Source organism: Photinus pyralis, unplaced genomic scaffold (genome assembly GCF_008802855.1).
Source record: "Photinus pyralis isolate 1611_PpyrPB1 unplaced genomic scaffold, Ppyr1.3 Ppyr1.4_LG1, whole genome shotgun sequence".
Classification (NCBI taxonomy): Eukaryota; Metazoa; Arthropoda; class Insecta; order Coleoptera; family Lampyridae; genus Photinus; species Photinus pyralis.
The window spans coordinates 1232471-1243592 of NW_022170249.1; the positions used below are offsets into that span (position 1 = coordinate 1232471).

Sequence of the window (11122 nt, forward strand, 5' to 3'; positions counted from 1 at the left end):
AGATATTGATGATACAAGTCCTCCAGCTCCAGATAACTCCGACAAAGTTACCAAATTAGTAGAAAGTGATCAAAATTTGGAGGGTGTGGAATCCAATAGAGGTATGTTTATATTTGAGTTCTTTTTATACTTTATACTAATTCAAATTTTTTACTTACTTCTTACTAGCATGTAATAATTTAGTGCCACAAACGAAAGAGTACATAATAGCTATTTGGGATTTGTAATTGAAAATAACTATAAAATACAATGTTGGTTCATTGCTTCTCTATTTTAGGAATGTTGGTTAAAATACTTCATAAACAGAATATAATTATGGCTTTACTAAATGCGATGAATGAAAGGTTTGCCAACATGGAAAAAAAAATGGTACTATCAGCTGAACCTTCCGTAGAAATCTCAGATACTATTTTTACTAAATTTGACTTCCCCTTCAATGTTATTGAAGCACTAGAAGATTTTGAAACATTTATTAACAATCCAGCAGAGTTCAACAAAGTGGTGAGTTTAAATACTACATTATTAAATCCTAATACCCATAAGCATTTAGGTTCTGGAATTTTTAAGACTAGGTGGAAACGTCCCATACAATTTTGTGGCAAGGTCCATGGAAAAGTTGTTTACTAACCAACTTGCGAACAATTTTAGTTATTATGGTCGAAAACAAAAAAGACCTTTTAATAAATTAAACTTCAATAAACTAGTGATTGGTAAGTTTAGGTTGGGTTATTAAATCTTGTTGACAATATTTTTTTAGAATCTGGGTTATCTATATTTCCCACATCCTCAAGAATGGTTTTTGAGCAATCAATAGCGAAATGGTTGAGACGTGCAAAGGAGAGGAAGGACAAAAATTAATAATCAATGACTGTATTATTATAAACACATAAATAAACTATCAATATTATTGTTATTATTATTAGGCAAAATATCCATGTTACATCCCAGGTAAACCTCCATTGGATGTAGTGTACGGATGTTCAATGGAGATCCATTCTAGTGCCAAACGTACATCCACTGAACATCCATTGAATGTTTGAGGACCTAATATGTACATCCAATGGACTTTTGAAATGTCTAATGGATATATCCATTGTACGTCCATTGTACACATGTGTGTTACCTGGGGCCCCACACCACACTGTCTGTTTGCTGACATAGGCTCGTGTTGACATGATGTTCCAGTTGCAGATGGTGGGTTATAGTTGGCCCTGGTTGCAGTCGAGCGAGACATCTCAAGGAAACTTGATGCTGTCGACAAAGCTTTTCTTGAAACCTCGAGAGTGTTTGTCAGATGTGAGGTCACCAACTCCCACCCACACAGCACATAATGTCCATTGGATATCTAAACAATGTAGATAATATCCACCTGATATCCAGTCCATTTACTTTATCTAATGGATATTGTAGGGACATCTACGAAAGTCAGTATCTAATGTCATTTATCTAAAAGATATCCATATATGTATATCATGTAAAAAATTATCTTATTTATAAAGCAAATTTAAAAAAATTAAATACTAATTGTTGACATTTTAACGTAATTCAATATTATGGCTATGGTATTGGTGAAGTAGGAATGTTTATACAACAGTAAAAAGGAAATCATATACCCACACAGCACACTGACAACCATAAGATATCTAAAAAATGTTTTTTATGGATATCCATGATATTTAATGGATATCCCCTCACATGTAATGGACGAATACTAGATATCCAGATGTCCCGCCATATACCTACATATAGATATCCATACAGTTGGTCTATTAGACGTACATAATCTTTAAAATGATATCTGTTAGATGTAATATGGATCAAAAATAGCACTAACAATGTTCCACGGACATCCAGTGGATATACAGCAATGCATAGAACCACATAAAGAAATGAAAAAAATGTATGATTTATTTATTAGTTACAACTTAAAAAGCACAAAATATTCATGTGTATAAAACCAGAATAGTAATAATATAAAATATAATAGTTAAGATTAAGAAATTTATAAAAAAGAAAAACAACTTATCCTGTAGGTTCTTCTGCGCCCTTTTGTTCCCGTTTACTATAAAAAAAAATCGCGTTAACACAGACATGCTTTAAATACATGGGTATCATTCCATAGTTAATATAATATGAAACGCAATTTGGACAATAAGCTTTAATATAAGTAACTAGAAGATTTATGATAATTCAATCGGGTGGTGGATTTTGCTATGGTTACGCAATTATTGGGGCATTTGTGTCCACCGTATATTCTGTCTACCAGGTTGGAATGGTTGAATATGTTTCTAAAGATGCCTGGCACAAATTCATAGTCATCATTACATACAGGGTGCCCATTATGTATGGAATCAATATAGTAAGTATTTATTGTGGTAAATAACGACTGTGTAAAAAAATTTTTTATATAAAAGTTGTTAACATTTTATTTATCATAATAAGGCAACATTCAGTTTTTATTTCGAAAAACAAATGAGTAACAAAAACAACTTTACTAGCAATGCACGTCTTTATCAGGCTCGTTTGATATAGATTTCTTTTCTCTTTTCTATTATGTAACATGTTAGAACCCCTATGGCTAAAAATTTTCAAAAAAATTTAAATCTCTTTATTCAGTAATTACATTAATCTAGATATCCTACATAAAAACACACCAAATGAATGTCTTCTCTTATTAAACCTTAAAGACAAATTGAAATTAGCAGTAAAATCTCTATCAAATGAGCCTAATGAAAGGGCACATTGCTATTTAATAAAATTCAATTGTTTTTTGTTACTCATTTGTTTTTTTAAATAAAATCAATTGAATGCTGCCTTATTATGGAAAATAAAATGTTAAACAACTTTTATATAGAAAATTTTTTATACAGTCGGTATTTACCGAGATAAATACTATATTCTGTACATAATGGGCACCCTGTATAAAATACATATAAAGAAAATTAGTGGAAAAACTACTATTTTTATTCTGTATGTATTTTAAATACTTTAGCTATATATCTACTAGACTAATAACTTACCATTGGTTGGTATACCTCACATGTGCATGTTTTAACCAATTTTTTACAGAGTCAATCATTTCCTTCTCGGTGGTCTCACCAATTAACTTATTTTGCTTTACGGCACCTGAAACATGAAAAGCATATACTTTACTAAATGTCATTTTAATTTAAATCAATACGTAAAAAACAATCAATGTATAAAATTAGTCAACCTTACATAAAATAACCTCTGCAATCAGCAGGTTGAAAGATTGCTTCTTTTTAGCTCCTAGCCAGCTGTAGTTGGCTGCTAGTTTATTTGAAATTAGTTTTCTTAACATAATTTTGGTGATTTGATCAATTTTTAGTCCTCCTAATCGACTGCAGTAATTGATCTAAAAAAATATACACTATAACCTCTACTCTCATGTATGTATTAGACTTCTTACTAGGTATTTCTTAAAATCAGGGTTGTTGAGAAGATAAACCTCCATGTTTCTTAGATCTAATTCGGTATCCAAAGGAAACTTGCGTATTATCTCTTCAAAGTTATCATGTTTCTCCTCGTTCTTGTCATTATCTTGAAGTTGATGAGATTTCATGTTCAATTCTAGTACTGACAGTTGTTGGCCAATTTTCACTAAATGAACCCTTATAAAAGACAGCTCTTTAAACAGCTTCTCCTCAAACCCTAAAAGTTATAGATTTTAGTACTTTAAGGAAATATATAAAAATCAATACCTTCATCAGGTTTGCGTGACATTACATATGTTTAAGATTCTTGTAGTGGAAGTCTCCTTGAACTGGATGCTATAGAATACATTTTCTTAAGGACTAACATTGTAATAAACAAATATACCTTCATCATTTCTACTAGATGGCGTGGAACACTGTGAGCGTGACATTACATGTGCTTGAGATTCTTGTAGTAGAAGTCTCCTTGAACTGGATGCTATAGAATACATTTTCTTAAGGACTAACATTGTAACAAAAAAACACAATACCTGAAACTTCAGTTGAATCATTCTTCCGAATATCTTGAGGTAGATCAGGAAATTCTGATATGTTTAAAACGCCAACTTGAGAATCCTCCTCTTCTTCTTCACTAGACGAAATAATCTTTTTTTTTTACGCCTCCGATTTTCTTTGGATAATTCATGATCTGTATTCAAATCAGAGTGTTCCTCTGCTATTATTAGTTTTCGCCTTGCGGTTTCATATGAGGCTAGAATGAAATCATTAGCATTGAATACAGAGATATGTAGGTAGTTAAAAAAAACGAAAATCCATTTAAATAGCAATGAAATTATAAAACACTTACAAAAAGTTCCTAAAACGCGCATTTCATAAAGGGGCCATCCTTCATTTGGCGACTCCCAGCTTTTAACCGCTTTTTCGTACCGTGTGGTACTAGTAAACGTGGGCCAATAGCAACTGTTTCCCACAATCCAATCAGTAGGAACCAACTGTAGCCCGTCTTCGAATAACACTACAGACCATTGGCTCTCCATTTTTTAAATATTCTATAATTATAATAATATCTAAGTTGTTCTAAAGACAAATGGCAATTTACAGAACATTACCAACATAAAAATACAAAATGAACATAGTGAAAAGAACACTGAATTTATGAAATACAAAACGTCACCTACTGCTACTGCATTAAGAGTACTATACCGCCCTCAGTAGCAAAAGCACATGAAGTGAAAAGAATTCATATGATGTATGTTGTACGTAACAAATGCAAACCGAGCGAATCTATCTAGTGTGCTTATCAGAAAGGTAGTAAAACATTTCTAAATAAGAGTTTATTCATAAATAAAATATGGTATAAGGGTTTCACATAGATACTGCATTTGTGCAACTGAAGGCAGCATAACTATATACAGGATATCTACAACAGGTGTTTTTCTGATTGCTTTTCAATATTGGATGACAAATTATTCTAAACAAAATTTATGTGCAGAAAAAGTAAAATAAAGGGTCCTATTTATAAATTTAAAATTTGTTATCGGCATGGAGAAGTGGGTATACAGCATACCCATTTTTAAATGGTATTTGAACATATTTATATTTTATCTCGGACACGGACCAAATTTCTAATTTATCTGACACACTTTCTACATAATATATATTGATAAGTGAAGAGGGGCAAGGTTTAACATAGACATCCGACTGTTTTTTAAAACGTTTCCCAATAACCATCATAACTTCCTGAATTATTACAAAATTACATACAAGTATCACTGAATCATTAATTTTACAACAATTATTTGGCATAGTTATACTAAGGCACCACTCAGGTGTGTATAATTCTTTAAACTGTACTTCATTTGTTAATCCCTGTGTAAGAGGCCCACCATCATATTTATTTTTAAATGTCCAGTTCATGTTTTGAGATGTTTCTAATGATAAGATATCAGTAGAAAATTGCTCCATATATCTCCGATGTAATTGTTGCAATGGTTTATCTGCTTTCCTTAATTTCATTTTTAACTGGCGCATATAGTTTTCAAAAGGAAATGCACTATATGAATCCAAAGTCCCTAAGTTTTTTGCATCATCGGTAATATGAAGCAGTCCATGAACATTATGGGAAATTAAACATTTGCCATACATTTTTTGAAAAGAACTTACAAAGTGCTGCAGTAACAACCCAGCATAATCTGAATAATTTTCTAATAGTTGACTATTGCATAAAATTCTAATGGCTACATGCAAAGTAAGAAAATTAAAATACATCGAAGAGTTCATTGTGTCACTGAGAGCAGATGGTGACAAATACAAAAGAAATAGTCTTAATTCCGTTGCTTTCCATTGTGATACAGATGAAATTTCGCGAGGCCTACGAGGAAATTCCTTCGGGATATGGTTTCGGTATTGCAACATTTTGTCAGAAATTACACTTGTTTGTTTATGTGATAATCTAAATTTTAATGATCCACTTTGCCACAATGATACCATTTTTTTTACAACACCAATGCACACAAGGTGCATATAATCCAAGGGTACATTGGTGATAGGACCAAAATTTGGAATTGATGTCATAATTGAGACACCAGTATGATGAGCCTCATCTGATTGATTAATAAAATCTCTGTCTGTTCTCAATTGGGAATTAATTTGAGGAAAACATAAACGATTTTCCAAGTATTCGCCCTCTTGAATGCATTTTGTACAACTGGAGTATCCACTGTGGCCTTTTGTTTTTAAAACAAAACTTTTCGCGGGTGCATCACATATCAAACTATGCATAGAAACTGAAAATGTTACTCCAAAACATTCAATTCCTTCGGTAATTAATACTTTCATTTCTTCAACAAAATTTTCTAAAAATTCATTTGCATCGACTGGCTTGGAGAGACCGTGGTAAATTCCAATAATAAAGATAATATTGATAGAGTTGATACAACCTAGGATAGGCCACAGTTGACTATTATTACTGTCGGAAATCGGTAATCCATCTATATTTATTTTTAATGCTATGGATTTTTTATCGCCCTTAAATTTGGTACTTTTAAAAGTATTTAATATTCCATTACGCACACCAAAATGAAGATAATTCCCAGGTTTAACTGGTCGAATAACAGTAGATCGAGGGGTTTTTAATAGCGTTCGAGAGTCACTGGGCAATTCATCAGATTTAATGTTATGCTTCAACAGTATTTTCATTAACTCAGACAGTGCAGAATGAGGAATCTTGTTTTTTATCGCCCATAATCTTAAATCGTTTGCAAACGATGGAGTACGTTGTAAACTATCAGACAAAACATCAGCCATATTGAACGAATCATTTAATGCATTAACGTCATCGTCGAGGTCATCGTTCTTACATTCGGAAGGAAAAGTTGTTTCATCGTTACCTGATTCAATAAAGCATTCACTTCTGGTATCGAAAGGTATTTCATTATTAAATGGTTCATCGGGTTCATCATTACTACTACCGGCAGGGTTAATATCAACCTGCTTATCAACATTTATTCGTTCGGAATTTGATGTGTCATGTTTTTTGGATAGATTACTAATTATACGATTAATTTGTCGGGTTGAAATGCTCAAAAGGCATTTGTCTGTTAATTCTTTAGACATGATCAGAATCTAAAACAAAGGCCAAGAATATACCTCCACTAACCAATTTTGTATAACCTATTACCACAATTACTTATTTCTATGGCAATTTCCACTGGCCTGTGGTTAAACCGAGTGAATTATCATTAAAGCCCTAATGCTAAATAACATGGTAGGTACATACCGAGGGGTAAACCGCCGATAAAAATCGTGTACACCTACTTCCACTTTTGGAAAAACTTCCATCAACTTCCATTAAACTTCCACATACTTCCACAAACTTCCATCTACTTTCACCAATTTCCATCTACTTCTACCAACTTCCATCTACTTCCACCAAACTTCCATCTACTTCCATCAAACTTCCATCTACTTCCACCTACTTCCACCAAATTTTTCTGATTTTTTTCAATAATTTTTCAGTATTTAGCAATTTGTTTGTGTTTGTATTCGTAATTCAGTAATAATGATACGCAACTGAAAATATAAAATGATTCCTCTCAAAGAATTAAGAGTTTATTACTATAAATTTGTACAAAAAACAAAATATTGCAAAATAATAACAATAGTATAGGTAATATACGACGTAAAATATAATATAATACTAATGAACTTAACAAAATCCTGAAATATTCTTATATAACAAAAACGTACCTCATATTAAATAACATCAAAACATGAAAAGAGTTTTATATAAAACACATTCTCTACTAATCTACCTTTTACTTATACTTTCTCTTGATATTTTTAAAATTATTAGTAATTTGGTCTCTTACTGTTTCAGGTAAACTAAAAGGCCCAGAGCCTAGTAAAGTTATGGGACCTTGATAAATGTATTTATTTTCAACTTGTTGTATATCATCATGTTTGGGCCAAAGAAATTGATGCAAATTTTCTTTTAAAAATTTTACTCTACTATTCGAGTTGTCTATGATTTCGATAACTCGACCGATGTACCATGAATCATCATAAAATACCGCGTAGTAATTTTCAACCTTAATGTCTATCTTTTTCTCACAAGAATGTGCGATGTCAACGCATGGGAGCTCTTCCGAAGAACTGCAGTCCTCGTTGTCATCGTCAACAGAGTCGTCAACTTCCCACAATTCCAAATCTTGATTACTGTCACTACTGCTCGAGCTGTAGTCCACAAATGTTGTGTTACGATCGATAGCAAAATTGTCACATTCCACAATAGCACTGGCACTGGAACTGCTTTCATTTCCAGAACAGTCGATTTTTTTTTGTAGATCACTTAACACTTTGTCTTCAAGCACTAGATCCATGGTATCGGTCTCTTCGTTCGGTATCACAGACGGATTTGGTAACGAAAATCTATAATAGGTAATATCGTAAAATTCATGTCGAAATGACGATGAATGTGTTAATTTTCCATTATTTTGAACGTTGTACCAGGTACAGAAACATTTTATTCCGACGGCATTCGATTGGACCCACGTTAACTTTGTTTTCGAAGTTCGCTTTGAGACATCTTTGAAAAAAAGAATTCTACCGAAGATATAATTATCAAGGTTTGACTTATGGTTATTGTCGAGGTTAGTGTTTTTGCTTCTAGTATTTTTGACACCGCTATTGTAGAACAAGCACCAGTCGCCAATTCGTAAACGTTCAGATTTTTCAACTCTGACAACGGAATCTATCATACTATTCTTCTGCGTTATCACAGACTGACTATCACAAAAAAATCTTCTTAATCGATCGGAACTTACTCTTTGTTTTTCTGTGCTTAACATCCAGCATAAAGAACTTTTTCTGACAACAGATATTTTATCTTTGATTAATACGCGTACAAATGGTCCCTTGCTATAAAAGTCACTTCCACTTCTTATTGACATTTTGCTTCTTTTGCCTTTATCACTATAATCCCTTAACAATAATGATTCCCCAGCATTTCTTAACAGTGAAATGTCAAATACATCTACCTCGAAATCGAGCTCGAAATCTACAGGTGTACCATTTTCATTAATTACACTTTTTTCATCAAGTCCATCAAGATCCACGTTCTCTTCATTTATTTCTTGATCGAGTATCATTTGCTCATCGTCGATATATATTTCATCTTCATCTTTCTCACTTTCTTCATCAGATCCTACATTTACACCCTTCGTGATACACATATTTTCTACTGTAGATTTTTTAACTTTCGAAATCCGCGTCTGGATTTTGTTTCGGACTGTTCTTTTTTTGTTACTCGAATGACATACTTTATTCCAGATTCCTTTCCTAACTTTTATTCCCAGTTTTTTTGTATCTAAAATTGCTTCTTCCAAAGCAGAATTCACAATGACTTCTATTTTATTTTTAAAATCTTTTTCAGAAGTAACTGCCAGAAATTGGTTTGAATCTGGGTTTATAAGTTTTCGTTTTTTTTCTCTTGGGGAAGTAACGGTATCACTTAGATCGTGGGTTAAGTTGTCAATAGTTTCGATTCGGTTTAAGCGATGTAAGATATCCAGCATACTAAAGTTTACAACGGTACTATATGTAGAAGTGAGGGATCTCGTGGCTCGAAATATTTTTTCACACATCAGGGGTCCTATTCTTGACCCTACGTATTTATCAAGGTTATTCGTTTTTTGATCCCAAACGATGAACTTTGGTCGAATGGTATTCTTGACCGTTCGAAAATATTTCGAATTCGTTAATGTCATTCGTTTTTACAACGAGCGGTATAAACCAGTCGAATTTATGACATATGCCATTTTTTTTACCTTGACGTAACTTGTCCACCGTATTCAGAATGTGTTTAAAAATTCATTTGAGGAATTGAGTGATGAACATGTTTCATTTAACGAAACAACACACCAAGAGACATTGCACGTAAATTAACGAAGGCCTGCAACAACGTCCATCTGTGGCTGAAACTCTCACATGCACGTTAATGTTAATTAACGCACTTGCATGTCTTAAGACAAGTCTCTTGGTCTGTCTGGCCTTACAGCTACATACGCATAGTCATTCTTGTGAAGGTTTTGGCGAGGGTTTTGGTTGCTGTACGATTTTTGGAAGCGGCCAAATTAGATGTTACAAGTTCCACTGTTCCACTTTTCGCAACCCGTTAAGGGCCCCACAGAAGACCGACTTGTTCGTCCGATTTGCACAACGTGTAAATATCAGTTGGCACGATCGGACAAAGAAATCGGAAGTGCATGAGTAAAATCGGGCGTACTTGTACGTCGTGTAAAATATCAACATCCGACTTTTTGCCTTCCGATCGATCAAACACGAGGTACGTGGAGTCTGTCGTACTTGTTCGACATAGGTACCATCCGATTTACACGTCGTGCAAATCGGACGAACAAGTCGGAAGTCTGTGGGGCCCTTAATCACTTTTTGTAATTTGCTCAGTTATAAGAAAGTATATAGTTGTGTATATGTTACAGGGAAAGTGCGAAATCCAGTGATTATATGAAATTACTAGTGATTGTACACATTCACTGAACAAACTCGTGAAAGTAAGAAATCGGGTTCAAAAGAATATCGAATTATCACATTTCCTAGAGAATGTATAAAATCACTAGGTATTCTACACAATCACTATAACGTATCAGTAATTGTAATAGTTAATATAAAATTTATTGTGAAACAAGCATTATACATACAATTCAAAACAACGTATCGATCGAAGTACTAATGGATAAGTAATATACCCACTCTAAGGTAACAATGGATGGGTATAGAGAAGATGATGAAGAAGATGCTATTTGTGACAACAAGGCAATGAACCATGACATTTAGAATTGCACAGTTTTTCTTGTTTTTTTGCAGAAACATCGTTTGGAATTTGACATAAACTACGAAAAACACACACAAACAAAACAAAACAGTCTCAATCGCACGTTACAACAGCTTTTAGGTTATGTTTATGTCACGTTGTGCAATATACCAAATGGCATTTTATTTCCACTAGAGACAAACAGTAATTGTATAAAATCACTAGTGAAAGTAGGTTTATTGAATTGGATCCTACTTTGACTAGTCTTTTTAGTAAATGTGTACAATCACCAGGGAGAGTATACAACACCTGATTTCGCACTTTCCCTGTAACATAT

The 11122-nt window shown here is 33.1% G+C and overlaps 2 protein-coding genes across 3 annotated transcripts in view; one reads left to right on the forward strand and one right to left on the reverse strand.

Moving 5' to 3' along the window:
* Positions 1–907, forward strand: part of LOC116159459 — a 1164-nt gene extending 257 nt beyond the window's left edge. The window contains exons 2-5 of the mRNA XM_031472428.1: positions 3–101; positions 278–501; positions 551–710; positions 758–907. Coding sequence (XP_031328288.1) covers positions 3–101; positions 278–501; positions 551–710; positions 758–858 — 584 coding nt within the window. The 3' untranslated portion in view covers positions 859–907. The remainder of the gene's footprint in view (positions 1–2; positions 102–277; positions 502–550; positions 711–757) is intronic.
* A 990-nt stretch (positions 908–1897) lies between these two features.
* LOC116160607 lies at positions 1898–7194 on the reverse strand. Of its 2 annotated transcripts, none has more exons than XM_031473848.1 (8): positions 4303–7194; positions 3986–4206; positions 3841–3933; positions 3723–3791; positions 3431–3672; positions 3220–3376; positions 3021–3126; positions 1898–2062 (listed from the first exon to the last, which is right to left on the reverse strand). In XM_031473848.1, exons 4-8 carry the CDS (start codon positions 3742–3744, stop codon positions 2023–2025), a joined length of 567 nt encoding a protein of 188 aa, XP_031329708.1. In that variant the 5' UTR covers positions 3745–3791; positions 3841–3933; positions 3986–4206; positions 4303–7194; the 3' UTR covers positions 1898–2022. Both variants share the same exon structure in this region; 1 of them encodes a protein (XP_031329708.1).
* Between the last annotated feature and the right edge of the window lie 3928 nt (positions 7195–11122).